Source organism: Pongo abelii, chromosome 9 (assembly GCF_028885655.2).
Source record: "Pongo abelii isolate AG06213 chromosome 9, NHGRI_mPonAbe1-v2.0_pri, whole genome shotgun sequence".
NCBI lineage: Eukaryota > Metazoa > Chordata > Mammalia > Primates > Hominidae > Pongo > Pongo abelii.
This window is the reverse complement of record NC_071994.2, coordinates 9,392,469-9,409,496: the sequence shown is the minus strand read 5'-3', so window position 1 is coordinate 9,409,496 and position 17,028 is coordinate 9,392,469. Positions and strand designations below refer to the sequence as shown.

General features: G+C 46.0%; 1 protein-coding gene across 2 annotated transcripts in view; it reads left to right on the top strand.

Moving 5' to 3' along the window:
- Window positions 1–1,182: 1,182 nt before the first annotated feature.
- The window catches only part of POLA2 (DNA polymerase alpha 2, accessory subunit), a 37,560-nt gene continuing 21,714 nt past the window's right edge, over window positions 1,183–17,028 (top strand). Inside the window, exons 1-5 of one of the 2 annotated variants that reach the window (XM_002821528.5) lie at window positions 1,183–1,700; window positions 5,912–6,036; window positions 6,813–6,904; window positions 8,012–8,069; window positions 15,235–15,341. In XM_002821528.5, coding sequence (XP_002821574.4) covers window positions 1,622–1,700; window positions 5,912–6,036; window positions 6,813–6,904; window positions 8,012–8,069; window positions 15,235–15,341 — 461 coding nt within the window. In that variant the 5' untranslated portion in view covers window positions 1,183–1,621. Of the gene's footprint in view, window positions 1,701–1,791; window positions 2,402–5,911; window positions 6,037–6,812; window positions 6,905–8,011; window positions 8,070–15,234; window positions 15,342–17,028 lie in introns of those variants that run through there. The other variant, XM_054525639.2, reaches the window with a different exon arrangement.

Here is a 17,028-nt window from a genome sequence, read left to right as displayed (position 1 = left end):
GCACCACACCCTGGGCTTGGTAAAGATGGACCCCTGACCTAATCGGTTATGTTATCTATAGATTATAGACATTGTATAGAAAAGCACTGTGAAAATCCCTATCCTGTTTTGTTCTGATCTAATTACTGGTGCATGCAGCCCCCAGTCACGTACCCCCTGCTTGCTCAATTGATCACGACCCTCTCACGCGCACCCTCTTAAGAGTTGTGAGCCCTTAAAAGGGACAGGAATTGCTCATTTGGGGAGCTCGCCTCGTGAGACAGGAGTCTTGCCGATGCCCCCGGCCAAATAAACCCCTTCCTTCTTTAACTCCGTGTCTGAGGAGTTTTGTCTGCGGCTCGTCCTGCTACAAAGTGATCTGCCCGACTGGGCCTCCCAAATGCTGGGATTACAGGCGTGAGCGACCGCACCTGGCCTGGGATGGACATTTTTTAAGACTCCGGATACACATTGCTAAATTGTTTTCTAGAAATGCTCTACCATCCCACCAGCATTGTATGACGCCTACGGTTGAGATTGTTGGCTCAAAGAATTAGGGTGTATTTCAAGGGGAGAACCCTCTTCTCATCTTACCCCTAAACTCTATCCTTGAGTGACCTACCTTCACTCCCAAGCCTCCAGTCACCTACTGGGAATCTCTACCTGGAAATCCTAGAAGCACTCAAACTTAACGTGTCCGAAACTAAATTATCCGTCACCTTCCCACCTCATATCCCCCCAAATGCCCCAGACTCAGAAAACATATCCATCACTGTGGCTGGCACCACGGTGATAATCACGATAATAACCATGGCAACCAGATTCCCTACTGAAGCCATTCTTTTAGGATGAACCAAGGGCACAACAGGCAGAGATGACAACGGGAATGGAGAAGGGGGTACAGTAAGTTTTAGACAGTCGAAGGCACGCGCACGACAGCGCCTGCGCACCACGGAACAGGGCAAAAGGGTGACAAACATGCGCCACTGAGCTTCACCGAGAAGCCGATGCCCAGAAAACAGGTATCCGCACACAGACTCAGTTTCCGTGCAGGCAATTCCCGGGCGTTGCGGGTCACAACCTGCATTCTCGCCCCGTGAGAAAGAACTGCGCAGCTGCTGACTGGCGGGCCGCCAGGCGCGTGCGTAGAGACGCCCACACGCCCGCTGATGCGCACGCGCCCTGGGCCGCGCGTGCGCGCGTGGGGTCCCGGAATGAGCCGGGGAAAGCAAGGGGAAGGTTTGGGGTTGGCTCCCGGTTTCGCGCATGCGTGCACTGCACAAACCATTTGGCGGGTTTTTCCGGCCACTCTGTTCTGCCACCGTCACTGAGAAGGTCAGCGGTAGCTTTTAGGAAGCAGGACGTTCTCTCCAGGACAGCGTCCTCTCGAGATTTCTGCTCCCTCCATTCAGGGCGTTTGGGGGCCACCCCTTCATTTTTTAAAAAAAGTATTTCTCTGTGACCGACGGCCGGGGCCTTCTGACGGTCTGAGGTCCTGCTTGGGCCAGTCACCTCCTGTCACGGTCTGCGGAGGGAGGAAGGATAAGAGGGCGAGGAGCTCATCGCTCGCCACCCCCGTGGGCTTCTTGGGCGCAGGTCGGAGCTGGGTGGTCCGGCTCCCCGGCCCCTGGCTTGGGCGACCATGTCCGCATCCGCCCAGCAGCTGGCAGAGGAGCTGCAGATCTTCGGCCTAGACTGCGAGGAGGCTCTAATTGAGAAATGTGAGTCCCGCACCCCTCCCGCCCTGCAGCCGTGCTCCACGCTCTCGCCCGAGTTCCTCGGCGCCTAGAACCGAAAGGGCAGCGCTTCCAATTTCCACTTCCCCTGGAGCGGAGTTCTCGGTGGCTGTGAGATGAAGAATCAAACTGAGTTTGATTTTGAAATGCCCACCGGGTACCGCTTGGATGCCAAATCAAAAATAGGAATATGCAGCACGATTTTAAACCAACTCGAAGTTCCCAAAAGGCGGAATTGGGATGTGCTAGATCGAGACTAGGCACTGGTGGCACCAGAGTTTGGAAATTGTTGAAGCCCCGGTAACAAAGCAAGAGATGTGGGGGTTTTGAAATGTAGGTTTTTATTCTTGGCTCCTCCCTTTCCAGCCTACACCTTAAACCTCTGCTGATCCATCGGTTCTTTTATCAGAGCTGTTGGTGGTCTGTGCAAATATGAATCCCTTGAGGTGGGTTCCTAAAATTGAATTTGAGCTGTGGAAGGAGCTTTAGGGAGCTTTTTGGCTCCCTCTGTTTACAGATGGAGAAACAGACAAGGAAAGCTAATTGCCTGAGCTGTCTGTGAAGCCAGGTGTCCTGCCTTGGAGTCCCGTGCTGCATCATACGGGTCCATCGTGTTGGTCAAGCTGTAGAGCAGTGTAAGGAGTCATTTGAAGCAAAGCCTGGGAGATGTGGAAGTTCTAGAATCGGTATGAATGTGCACCTGCCTTAACCACTCAACACTTTGAACTTCTTATATATAAAAAGATAATGAAACATGTTAATTTATGGTGAGAAATTCCTTTCAGAAACCAGAATACTTCAAGTCTTCATGCCCAGTGCCTTCTTTCTCTCTCTCTCTCTTTTTTTTTTTTTTTTTTTGACAGAATCTTGCTTTATCACCCAGGCTGGAGTGCAGTGGTGTGATCTCTGCTCACTGCAGCCTCCACCTCCCAGGTTCAAGCAATTCTCCTGCCTCAGCCTCCCAAGTAGCTGAGATTACAGGCGCCCACCACCAGGCCCAACTAATTTTTTTTGTACTTTTAGTAGAGAAGGGGTTTCACCATACTGGCCAGACTGCTCTCGAACTCCTGACCTCAAGTGATCCACCCACCTTGGCCTCCCAAAGTGCTGGGATTACAGGCATAAAGCCAGCACGCTCGGTCCTTCTCTTTTTAAAAGAAGACTAGTGGGGCTTGGTGGCTCACGCCTGTAATCCCAGCATTTTGGGAGGCCAAGGCAGGTGGATAACCTGAGGTCAAGAGTTTGAGACCAGCCTGACCAACATGGAGAAACCCTGGCTCTACTAAAAATACAAAATTAGTCGGGCGTGGTGGTGCATGCCTGTAATCCCAGCTACTCAGGAGGCTGAGGCGGGATAATCGCTTGAACCTGAGAGGCGGAGGTTGTGGTGAGCCGAGATCACACCATTGCACTCCAGCCTGGGCAACAGGATCGAGACTCCGTCTCAAAAAAAAAAAAAAAAGACTTAAGTGGAAAACCTGATCATAGTCAGAAATGTATGTGGTAAGCATGAAATCAGCATGAGAGAAATTAGTTATGTGAACCAGATTTGTAAAGGCTTCAGGCCAAGATGCCAGTTGCTTTCATCTCATGGCAATGGCTTTGGAATTGTGGACTTTGGATCATCAGTAACTTCAGTGGCACCTTAATGTTTCCTGACAGTCAACCGTATTTCCCTGTTTTTTTTTTTGAAATGGAGTTTCTCCCTTGTTGCCCAGGCTGGAGTGCAATGGTGCAATCTTGGCTCACTGCAACCTCCGCCTCCCGGGTTCAAGTGATTCTCCTGCCTCAGCCTCCCGAGTAGCTGGGATTACAGGCTCCTGCCACCACGCCTGGCTAATTTTTTGTATTTTTAGTAGAGACGGGGTTTTCCATGTTGGGCAGGCTGGTCTCGAACTCCTGACCTCCAGTGATCCTCCCACCTTGGCCTCCCAAAGTGCTGGGATTATAGATGTGAGCCACCACACCCGGTCTACTTTTTGTATTTTTAGTGGAGACAGGGTTTCACCATGTTGGCCAGGCTGGTCTTCAACTCCTGACCTCAGGTGATCCGCCCACCCTGGCCTCCCAAAGTGCTGAGATTACACTGCGCCAGGCCGCTGGTCTCTTCACTCTTGAGTCTTCCAGATGACTGTTTTCCACCTTCTCCTCCTGTAACATCCGTCTGTCCCACCCTCACTCTCAGCTGACAAACTTCTATTTTTTGCTGAAAAAAATAGAAGCATTAGAAAATTTCGATCAGCTACCACCATTACATCTCGCTGACCCATACCTGTGGCATATACCTAGCCTTCTTTCCTATTATAATGAATAAGCTCTCCATATTCCTAGCAAAATCCAAGCCCTCCACTTGAGTCCTAAACCCCATTCCTTCTGAGGCAATTAAGGACATCACTGGTAATTCTCCTGCCTTACATATTTTCTATTTTCCTTGCTACAAGATTTTTTTCCTACTAGTATAGAAATGTGCTTCCAATCTTGCCTTTAAAATACTCTGTTGACCCTACTTCCCACTCCAGTTCTCTCCTTCCCAGTTACAGCAGACCTCAGAAGGGTCGGCCGGGTGCAGTGGCTCACGCCTGTAATCCCAGCAATTTGGGAGGCCGAGGAGGGCGGATCGCAAGGTCAAGAGATGGAGGGCATTCTGGCCAACATGGTGAAACCCCGTCTCTACTAAAAATACAAAAATTAGCTGGGCATGGTGGCACACGCCTGTAGTCCCAGCTACTTGGGAGGCTGAGACAGGAGGATCGCTTGAGTCGGGGAGGTGGAGGTTGCAATGAGCCGAGATCGTGCCACTGCATTCCAGCCTGGCAACAGAGTGCAACTCTGTCTCCAAAAAAAAAAAAAGGGGGGGGCCTTGCCATCTTTAAATATTTCCTCCTTAAATCCATTTCAGTAAGTTCTTTTGTTGCCACCACTTCACCAAAGCTGCTCTACTCAGGGTTACCAGTGACCTTCACCTTGCTAAAGCCAGTGATGAATTTTCAGTACTCATCTTGAATTAACACCGGCACTTGATACTGTTTGTCATTTTTTCTTTTTTTAAACACATTTTTCTTTTAGCTTCTTAGACACTACTAGTTTTTCTTTTTCTTTTTTTTCTGAGACAGGGTCTTGCTCTGTTGCCCAGGCTGGAGTATAATGGGCAAATCACAGCTCACTGCAGCCTCAACCTCCTCCTTGGCTCAAGCAGTCCTTCCACCTCAGCCCCCGAGTAGCTGGAACTACAGGCACATGCCACCAAGCCCACCTAATTTTTGTATTTTTTATAGAAATGGTTTCACCCTATTTCCCAAGCTGGTCTCGAACTCCTGGGCTCAAACAGTCTGCCCACCTCAGCCTCACAAAGTGCTGGATTACAGGCGTGAGCCACTGCGCCTGGCTTACTCCTAGTTTTTCTTCAGCTTTGCTTGTGTCACCGCTTCTCAGGCTTTGTGGATTCATCCTCAGAGGCCCTAAGGCACCCCAAGACTCAAGCCTGGGATCTTTTCTCCCTTCTAGATATGCTCACTCCCTTGGTGATCTCACCTGGGGTCTCATAGCTTTATATCCCATGTATTTACTGATGGTTCCCAAATTTATACCTCTGCCCACACCCCTTGCCTGAACTACAGGCTAGTTTGTTCAGCCTACTGTCTCTAGTTGGATGTCTAAATGGCACCTCAAACTCTGCATGTCTAAAACTAAGCTCCTGGTATCTCCTCTCTCTCCTCAGAGTAGTTCTTCCAGCTCTTTTCCCCATCTCAGTTAATAGGGACGCCACTCTTCCTGTTGCACAAGCTAAAAATATCAGCCTCATCCTTGACTTCTTTCTTTTTCTCATACCTTACATTCAGTTAGCAGATCCCACTGGCTTCACTTCCAGTATGTAAAGTCCTATCCAGAGTCCAGCCACTTCTCGCCATCTCCACTGCCACCACCTTGATCCAAGCCACCATCATCTCTCACCTGGGCTTTTCCGTGATTCTTTAATTGGTCCTCCTGATTCTGCCCTTATCCCCTTCTGTCTCCCCACTAGTGGTGAGCTTTGTGAGGACAAGGCTGCTTCTGTTTTCTCATTGCCCAAAACAGTGCCTGGCACTAATAGATTCTGAATAAACATTGATGGAGTAAACCAGGATCATTTTTGCTTTTCTAGGTGAAACTTCGAGAAATGAACTAAGTTTTTACTTGTCCAATTTTCCTTTCTACAGTGGTAGAGCTTTGTCTTCAGTATGGACAGAATGAGGAGGGAATGGTAGGCGAGCTTATAGCCTTCTGCACCAGCACACATAAAGTTGGCCTTACCTCAGAGATCCTGAACTCTTTTGAGCATGAGGTAAGAACAAAATGAAAGCAGAGTAATAATGTGATTCTCCATTTCTGCTCTACGGGGGAGGCATTGTGATATATTGAGAGGAGTGTGGGCTTTCGATTCAGGCCTGGATTCCAGTCCCAGTGTGAGCTTCGACAAACTACTTTATGTCCCTGAGCCTCAGTTTCCTTTTCTGTCATTGGGTCTAATAATCTGTATTTTTTATGATTGTTATAAGAATTAAATTGGGCTGGACGCCGTGGCTCACGCCCGTAATCCCAAGACTTGGGAGGCCGAGGCAGGCAGATCAAAAGGTCAGGAGTTCAAGACCAGCCTGGCCAACATGGTGAAACCCTGTCTCTACTAAAAATACAAAAATTAGTCGGGCATGATGGCGGGTGCCTGTAATCCCAGCTACTCGGAAGGCTGAGGAAGGAGAATCGCTTGAACCGAGGAGGTGGAGGTTGCAGTGAGCTGAGATCGTGCCACTGCACTCCAGCCTGGGACAGAGCAAGACTCCGTCTCAAAAAAAAAAAAGAAATGAGAATGGACATAAAGCACTTAAAACTATGCCCAGCAGGTGATAAGTCTTCACCAAATAATTGGTATTATTAGGATTGTTATGTGTTTTAGACAGTCATGGGATGTCTTTGTTTTGAATCTGTGTATATCTTAATTCTTTGAGGAATGTTAGATCTTTGATTATATTTTGAATACCTTTTATTATCTCAAGGCTTTCGAAAACACCTCTGCTATTACTTGACTATGAAGTATTGTATTCACTATCTTTTCTTTTTCAGTTTCTGAGCAAAAGATTATCGAAAGCCAGGCACAGTGCCTGCAAGGACAGTGGCCATGCGGGAGCTAGAGACATTGTTTCCATTCAAGAGCTGTATCCTTTTCTGCTGAAGGTCTTTGCACCAAGGTACATGTTGTATTTTATAATTTGTCTGTAGTTGCATGTGTAATTTAAAAACAAATAATAAGAAGGCCGGGCACGGTGGCTCAGGCCTGTAATCCCAGCACTTTTGGAGGCCGAGGCAAGCAGATCACTTGAGCCCAGGAATTTGTGACCAACCTGGGCAACATGGTGAAACCCTGTCTCTACCAAAAGTACAAATTTTTTTTTTTTTTGAGTTGGAGTTTCGCTCTTTTTGCCCAGGCTGAAGTGCAATGGTGCAATCTCAGCTCACTGCAACCTCTGCCTCCCAGTCTCAAGTGATTCTCCTGCCTCAGCCTCCTGAGTAGCTGGGATTATAGGTGCACACCACCACACCTGGATAATTTTGTATTTTGTTTGGTAGAGACAGGGTTTCACCATGTTGGCCAGCTGGTCTCGTACTCCTGACCTCAGGTGATCTGCCTGCCTAGGCCTCCCAAAGTCCTGGGATTACAGGCGTGAGTCACCGTGCCCGGCCAAAGTACAAATTAAAAAAAATAATAATAAGCTGGGCGTGGTGATGTGCCCCTATAGATCCAGCTAGTTGGTAGGCTGAGGTGGGAAAATCTCTTGAACCTGGGAGGCGGAAGTTGCAGTAAGCTGAGATCAGGCCACTGCACTCCATCCTGGACGACAGAGGAAACCCCATCTCAATAATAATAATAATAGTAAAAATTACCTAATATTGAGATTTCTTCTAGCCATCAGCCCTTATATGAAAGATTATTATTATTATTTTTTTTTTGAGATGGAATCTCACTCTGTCGCCCATGCTGGAGTGCAGTGGTGTGATCTCGGCTCACTGCAAGCTCCGTCTCCTGGGTTCATGCCATTCTCCTGCCTCAGCCTTCCGAATAGCTGGGACTACAGGCGCCCGCCACCACGCCCGGCTAATTTTTTATATTTTTTTTAGTAGAGACGGGGTTTCACTGTGTTCGCCAGGATGGTCTCTGTCTCCTGAACTCGTGATCCGCCCACCTCAGCCTCCCAAAGTGCTGGGATTACAGGCATGAGCTACTGCGCCCAGCCATTATTGTTTTTCTTAACCAGTGTTCTTAGAATTGAAGTGGAAGAAGAAGAGGAAATCCTCTTGAACTCTTACACCACACCTTCAAAGGTAAGTAAACAGTGTTTGGACATTGCATTTTACAAGTAACATTTTAAAATAGGTTATCACAACATTTGAAGATCTGAGGGAAAAAAATCAACCACTCTCATGCATTTCCTACTATATTTCCACTTACACATCTTCCTTTCTGATCATATGTCTAAATGTTTTACATAATGGCAGTCCTTATAAACATATAGTTATCCTGCTTTTCTCAGCACAACATAAAACATTTCTATAAACATAATTTCTCCATAATTGCCCTTTTTGAATAGTTGCATAGTTTTATACTATAATTGAATAATTCATTTCTGTGTTGGATCCCAGTGTGAAAGGTCAAGTAGGGTAGTGGAAAAGCATTGCCTTCAAAGTCTGAGTCAGAAGACCTAGGTGACCTGGAGTGAGTTGTTTTATCTCTCTGAGACAGTTTCCTTATCCATAATATCAGGATTCACTCATTCAGTTATCCAGCAACAACTATGTGGCCGGGCGCAGTGGCTCATGCCTGTAATCCCAGCACTTTGGGAGGCTGAGGCAGGCGGATCACGAGGTCAGGAGATCGAGACCATCCTGGTTAACATGGTGAAACTCTGTCTCTACCATAAATACAAAAAAAAAAAAAAAAAGAAAGAAAGAAATTAGCCAGGCGTGGTGGTGGGCGCCTGTAGTCCCAGCTACTCGGGAGGCTGAGGCAGGAGAATGGCAGGAACCTGGGAGGCAGAGCTTGCAGTGAGCCGAGATCGCGCTACTGCACTCCAGCCTGGGCGACAGAGCAAGGCTCCGTCTCAAAAAAAAAAAAAAACAACTATGTACTGCACTAGACATTGGGTAAACAATGGTGAATGAAACAGACATGGATGGGCTCTGCCCTCAAGAAGCTGACAGCCAGTGCACAATATCCCCCATCTTGGAGGGCTTGAAGAGGAAATAAATAGGTAAAGTATCAGGCCCTATGCAATGTATTCAGTAATAGTAACTATTCTTTATACTAACTAAATAAGTTGGTAGACATTCATAAACATGGAGTGAGCCTTAATTATTCAAAGTAAATTACATCATAAGAAAGAGGTAATTTACATTGCCCTATGCAATGTATTCAGTAATAGTAATTATTCTTTTTTTTTTTTTTTTTTTTTTTGAGATGGAGTTTTCCTCCTGTTGCCCAGGCTGGAGTGCAATGGCACGATCTTGGGTCACTGCAACCTCCGCCTCCCGGGTTCAAGCAATTCTCCTGCCTCAGCCTCCCGAGTAGCTGGGATTACAGGCGTGCCGCCACTATGGCCAGCTAATTTTTGTATTTTTAGTAGTGACGGGGTTTCACCATGTCAGCCAGGCTGGTCTCGAACTCCTCACCTGCGGTGATCCACCCACCTCGGCCTCCAAAATGCTGGGATTACAGGTGTGAGCCACCATGCCCAGTCCAGTAATTATTGTTTATACTAACTAAATAAATTTGTAGAAATTCATAAACATGGAGGGAGCCTTAATTATTCAAAGTAAATTACATTATAAGAAAGAAGGTAAGGGCTGGGTGCAGTGGCTCATGCCTGTAATCCCAGCACTCTGGGAGACCAAGGCAGGAGGATCAGTGACCAGAGATCATGCCACTGCTCTACAGCCTGGGTGACAAAGTGAGACCCTGTCTGAAGAAGAAAGAAGGTGAATAGTTTAGATATGCCTGTGGAGAGTAAGAGGGCCAAAAATGTGCCCCATGAAGTTGCTGACACAAAACCAGGTGCATATAATATTAAAAGAAATAATTAGGTGTTTGTTAGAGTTTCTTAAAATTGCAGAGACTATAACTCATTTGATTTTCCTCCTCAAGTGGTTTTCTGAGTCCATATCCCAGTGAAGGACACCTCCGTTCTTCCATTGGCTCAGGCCAAGAACCTTGGAGACCTCCTTAAATCCTTTTTCTCTCACACCCCACATCCAACTTAGCTACCAGTCCTGTCATCCCTTTCCAGGATCTGGCCACCTCTCACCATTTCCACTGCCACCACCAGGTCCACAGCATCATTGTCTCCTGAATGATTGGGACAGCCTCCTAACTAGTCCCTTCTTTCTGCCATATCCACCTCTAACCACCTCTCCACCCAGCAGCCAGTGTGCTCCTTTCCAGCAAAAGGTCAGGTTTTCTTGCTCACATCTCTCCCACTGGCTTTTCGTCTTTCCTCCTAATATGCAAAGTTTGAACCAGCATGTGTGAAGTTCTGTAGGAGCTGGCCCCCTCCTCCTTCTGTCCTCTTTCCCTGCTCCCCTTTGCTCTCTGCTTCTGCCATGCCAAATATGGGTTCATTTCCTATGTCTCCTTGTCAGAGGGAACAAGCCTGCCTAAAAGAACAAAGCCCTTCTTCTGTTTTATTTTCTTGCTTTATTTTTCTCCTTACTATTCTCTTGCTTTTTTACCACCAAACATGTTATATACTTACTTTTTTGTGTTAGTCGGCCTTCCCTCCATTAGATGGAAGCTCCTTGAGAATAGAGACTTTGTTTTTACTTGCTGCTGTTTTCCCAGCACCCTGGCACGTTAATAGTTGTTGAAAGACCTCTGAATAAGGGAGCGTGGTTGGCTCTCTCAATTGCAATACCAATGGGACCACCACGGTTTTATCTGGTTTACAGCTTCACAGATCCAGAATTTTATCTAATTTGTCTGTGTATCCAGAATTGATCATATTCCGGAGTCTGACTCATGGTAACCCAGCTGTCAGTAGACTGATGCGTAAGCCAGGTGCAAATTTGTTTACTTTAGTATTGAAGTAGATACCCTTCCAATGACTGAAATCCCATATTTAGGATACCCCATTCCTGCTATGGAAATACTTAGGAGACTAAATTGTGAATCAAAGTTTGTGACTGTGAGGCCAAGTGCAGTGGCTCACACCTGTAATCCCAGCACTTTGGGAGGCTGAGGCAGGTGGATCACTTGAGGTCAGGAGTTCGAGACCAGCGAAACTCCATCTCTACTCAAAAAATTAGCTGGGCATGGTGGTGGTGCCTATAATCCCAGCTACTCAGGAGGCTGAGGCAGGAGAATCGCTTGAACCCGGGAGGCGGAAGTTGCAGTGAGCCAAGATCACACCACTGCACTCCAGCCTGGATGACAGAGCGAGACTCCGTCTCAAAAAAAAAAAAAAAAAAGTTTGCGACTGTGAATTCCACTCTAAATGAGTTGGAGTGAAATGTTGAGCAAACAATATGTCTGGGCTAGAGATACGTAAAATGCTTAGAACAGTACTCATCACAGGGAAATTGTTCAGTCACTGTTAGGCCATGCATCAATGGCAGCATGATAAAATAGTCAAAGTGTGGCCAGGCATGGTGGCTCACACCTGTAATCCCAGCACTTTGGGAGGCCAAGGTAGGCGGATCACCTGAGATCAGGAGTTCGAGAACAGTCTGGCCACCATGGTGAAACCCCATCACTACAAAAGTACAAAAATTAGCTAGGCATGATGGTGGGTGCCTGTAATCCCAGCTACTCGAAAGGCTGAGATGGAAGAATCACTTGAACCCGGGAGGCGGAGGTTGCAGTGAGCTGAGATCATGCCATTGCACTTCAGCCTGGGTGAGAAAGTGAGACTCCATCTCAAAAAAAAAAAAAAAAGTGTGAATGTTGGCCTTTCCATACAAACAGTGCCAGGCTGAGGTTGCCTGACCCTTGTCAGGTCTTGGGAACAGGTGTCCCTCTGCTATAGAAGTAAATATATGTCAGTGATTTTAGCTTATCACTATTAAATATTTCACCTGTAAAATTGACAGCTGTTCTTTTGCTTCCGTGTTCACCATAAATCTGCTGATGATTTGGCTGCCACGTCCCTGTCTAACAGGGAGAGAATGTGTTAGCCTGAGGACCTGACGTTCCCATACCCTTGGCAATTATATTTCTAGTAAATTAATAAACTGGCATCCTTGGTTATAATTTGATTTTCTCTGTGGGTGTGAGAATGTGCTTACCCTAGGATATGAAAATATGGTACCATTGGTGACTACATTTCTGATTAAAAATGATGAAACTGGCTACTGCAGTGGCTCACGCCTGTAATCCCAGCACTTTGGGAGGCCGAGATGGGTGGATCACCTGAGGTCAGGAGTTCAAGACCAGCCTGGCCAACATGGTGAAACCCTGTCTCTACTAAAAATACAAAAATATTAGCCGGGCATGGCAGCGGGCGCCTGTAATCCCAGCTACTCGGGAGGCTGAGGCAGGAGAATTGCTTGAACAGAGGCGGAGTTTGCAGTGAGCCAAGATCGTGCCACTGCACTCAGCCTGGGCACTCAGAGCAAAACTCCATCTCAAAAAAAAAAGAAAAGATGAAATTAGCCAGGCGCAGTGGCTTATGCCTGTAATCCTAGCACTTTGGGAGGCCAAGGTGGACGGATCACCTGAGGTCAGGAGTTCGAGACCAGCCTGGCCAAAATGGCAAAACCCCGTCTCTACTAAAAATACAAAAATTATCCCGGCATGGTGGCACATGCCTGTAATCCCAGCTACTCGGGAGGCTGAGGCAGGAGAATTGCCTGAACCCAGGAGATGGAGGTTGCAGTGAGCTGAGATCATGCCACTGCACACTCTACTCTGGGCAACCCTCCATCTCAAAAAACAAAAACAAACAAAAAACATGATGAAACTGGCATTAAGTGTTAATAATGAATCGTATGAGCTTGGTTAAAGGGAGTGCATCCTTGAGAACTGGTACTGGAGTTGGTGAACACTATTGGATTTCAGCCCTGAGGCTGAGGACTAGAACACCAGACTGTGCCTTGTTTACCAAAGTGCTGTCACCTTGCCACGTCTTGCGAGACAGACTGTCATTCTCTCAAAATATCCCTGCCCCACAACACTGGCCATAGAGTGTTGTAGCCCACTGTATATTAGGAGAATCTTTTGGAGGGATAGTTTGAGAAAATGTGTTAAAATTATAAAATCTTTTTTTTTATTATTATAAAAAAAAAAAGACAGGGTGTCACTGTGTTGCTCAGGCTGGTCTTGAACTCCTGAGCTCAAGTGATCCTCCTGCCTTGGCCTCCCAAAATGCTAGGATTACAGGCATGAGCCACCATCCCTGGCCAAATTCATAAAATCTTTTTCTATCCTTTAACCCAGTAATTCTCCCTAGGGGGGGAAAAAAAACTCTTCTGAAGAAATAATTCAAATTATGAGAAAAGCTGTATGCATGAAGATATGCATTTTAGCATTTTTTTAAATTTAAAATCTTAATTTGCCAAATCACTTTTCACCTGAGAATCAGCATTACTTGTAATCATTGAAAATTACAAGCAACCCATAATCCAGCAATAGAGAAGTAATTATGTAAATCATTGTAGGTCAGTTTAATTAAATAACACAGCTACTAAAAAGGATAAAGACCTGTAATCCCAGCACTTTGGGAGGCCGAGGCAGGTGGATCACCTGAGATCAGGAGTTCGAGACCAGCCTGACCAACATGGCGAAACTCACATCTCTACTAGAAATACAAAATTAGCTGGGCGTGGTGGTGTGTGCCTGTAGTCCCAGCTACTCGAGAGGCTGAGGCCGGAGAATCACTTGAACACGGGAGGTGGAGTTGCAGTGAGCCGAGGTTGCAGTGAGCCGAGATCGCGCATCGCACTCCAGCCTGGGCAACAAGAGCGAAGTGAAACTCCGTCTTGGGAAAAAAAAGAGGGAAAAAGATTGGGCCAGGTGCAGTAGTTCATGTGTGTAATTCCAGCATTTTGGGAGGCCGAGGCAGATGGATCACTTGAGGTCAGGAGTTTGAGACCAGCCTGGCCAACATGACAAAACCCCATCTCTACTAAAGATACAAAAATTAGCTGGATGTGGTGGCGGGCACCTGTAACCCCAGCTACTCGAGAGGCTGAGGCAGCAGCATCGCTTGAACCCAGGAGGCAGAGGTTGTAGTGAGCCGAGATCTTGCCACTGTGCCCCAGCCTGGGTGACAGAGTGACTCCATCTCAAAAAAAAAAAAAAAGATAAAAAATGTAACAGTGTGGGAAAATGTTGATAATTAATATAGAGTAAAAAATTCAGCACATAAAATATTTAGGTTTATATTTAAACTAAGATTATGACTATAATTTGTATATTCTAATTTGTGTATTTGTAATCTTAATATACAAATTATAAGGCACCATGCCTGGCTTTTTTTTTTCCTCAGACGTGAGGACTCGCCGTTGCCCAGGCTGGTCGTGAACTCCTGGGCTCAGGTGACTCTCCCACCTTGACCTCCCAGAGTGCTGGGATTACAGGCATGAGCCACCACCCCTGGCCGAGAAAAATATTAAAACACTATGAAGGAATATTCAAAACTGGTTATTATATCAGGGTGGTAGAATAAGGGATTTTTTAAAAATCTGTTTTCCATTGCAGCTGGTTTTGATGGTTTTGAATCTGTTCTCTGGCATTCTGTTCTGCAGTTGCCAGCAGCTGACCACTCGGCAGTATAACTTCTTAAACTTGCAGCCAGGAGGAGCCCTAGGGCAGGGAAAGCTGCAGACTAGCTGGCTTCCTGGCTGCCATCCAGGCAAGGATTTTGTTTTCTCTATTACAGTCGATTATCCTAGACTTTAGGGAGCAATAGGTCTCTGGACTGTAGGTTTCAGCCTCTGTTCTGGGCTTATCTTTGGATTCTCGTTGATGAGTCAAAAAAAAAAAGGAAAAGGAGTGACTATCAGTTAGATGTTTGCTAACTCTTCAAGTATGAGCTCAACCTTGTTATCTGCCTGGAGTCATTTCCTTTGAAAATGTGTGGTAGACTTTGCCAAAGTAAGTAGTAATGTCCCATTCCTTCTCAGGAAAATGTGTACAGGTAGATCAAAACTATGCATTGTAAAACTCATATCTGTTTGAAAACAGAGAGGTGGGGACAGAAAGTAAACATGTGAAGGATTTGACAGGACAGATTACCAGCCTGGTGGTCCTTTCTGGAAAATGTTTGCTTTCTCGTAATTGCCTTCAAAGTAGGGACAGGGTCCTGAATGTTGGTTACAGTTGTTGAAGATTTCTTTTGGCGATTATGCTTGGATGATGGGGCCTTAAGAAGAGAACCCACCCAGTCCTATTTTGTGCCTTTGTTTGGACATGCGCTCCCTTTTCTTCCAAGGAACTATACACTTAATTAGTACTGGGTCTAGTAGGACTGAGATTTTGTTTTCCTTTTTTTTTCCCTAGGGTTCTCAGAAGCGAGCTATCTCTACCCCAGAAACCCCCCTAACAAAAAGGAGTGTGTCAACTCGTAGCCCCCATCAGCTCCTCTCACCGTCAAGTTTCTCTCCAAGGTATGGATCATAATTCATTCAAGTGCCATAAAGCTGGCCTCGCCTCCCCTTTCTCTGGCTATCTGAGGAAGGCTAACAGCAGAGTTATTAATTAACTATAGGCGGGCATGTACCTCTGCAGTGAATTGGCTTGAAAGCCTGTTGCTCTCTGCCTTCCTTGCTTTCCTTTTCTTTGTGGAAAATTACTGTTTCTTACGGTAATTAAGGAAACTCACTTTCCACCCACTTTTCTAGGGCTCATTTCCTAGTCGGGAACTGATATCTTCTACTGAAAACAACCTGTCTATTCAGAATCTAAGAGCCTTAACAGGTCTTGTCAGTAGAGGCAAGTAGGTTTCCACCTGCTTCTGTTTGTGTTTTGTTGGGTTTCTTTTTCTTTCTTTTCATCTAAAAATTTTTTTTTTTTTTTTAAAGAAAAGCACATATCTTTGTTCATAATGTTTCATAACCTGTTTATTGTTTCCAAGTCAGGTTACAACTAGTTTCTGAGAGTTTTCTTGTCACTGTGAATCTGCCCTGACTTAATTGATATTTTGTCCCTCTGCCACCATTGCACATAAATCCACAAAGATCATATGTAATTTTTTGAAATCCGTAAATGACACGTCTCATATTAGAGAATTCCATAGGCAAGTGCTCTGCTGAGTAGATGGGTTTTTAGGAGTTTCCACATCAAGATGAGGCTCAGGAGCAGTAGTATTAACCCTTCAGGGAAACACCAACTGCCAGGAGTCATTACCTCTAATTTGGATCACTTCTAGATGAACCAGAGCTTGAGATTTTTCAACTCTATCAGTTTTTTTTTTTTTTTTTTTTTTGAGATGGAGTCTCACTCTGTCACCCAGGCTGGAGTGCAGTGGCACCATCTTGGCTTACTGAAGCCTCTGCCTCCCAGTTCAAGCAATTCTCCTGCCTCAGCTTCCCGAGTAGCTGGGTCTACAGGCACTCGCCACCATGCCTGGCTAATTTTTATATTTTTAGTAGAGACGAGGTTTTGCCTGTTGGCCAGGCTGATCTTGCACTCCGACCTCAGGTGATCCACCCGCCTTGGCCTCCCAAAGTGTAGGATGTCAAGCATGCGCCACTGCTCTCGGCCTTTTCAGCTCCATCACTTTAGAAACGTGGTGATAGAAGCTCTGCAGTCATTCAAGGTGAGTGGTCTTTGGATTTTTTTTTTCTTTTTTTTTTTTTTTTAAGATAGGCTTTTACTCTGTTGCCCAGGCTGGAGTGCAGTGGCACAATCATAGCTCACTGTAGCCTTGGCCTTCCAGGCTCAGGTGATCCTCCTACCTCAGCCTCCTGAGTAGCTGGGACTACAGGTGTATGCTACCAAGCCCAGCTAATTTTTGTAGTTTTTGTAGAGATGGGGTTTTACCATGTTGCTCAAGCTGGCCTTGAACTCCTGGCCTCAAGCAATCTGCCTGTCTTAGCCTCCCAAAGTACTGGGATTACAGGCATGAGCCAGCATGCCTGGCAGTAATTGGATTTTGAAGGACAGTTTTACTTTAGGGTAGTCTACTGCTGCTTTGGGGAGTTCTCAGGCTTCTTGGAAGAAAGCTTTCTAGACTTAAGAGCATCTTTGCAACCTGGTATGTAGGGATGGTTCTTATAGACGTGCCAGCACCATTGCAGGAGTTATATTCTCCAAATGTCAATACAGTGCTCTGAAACCTGTAGATCTGTTTAC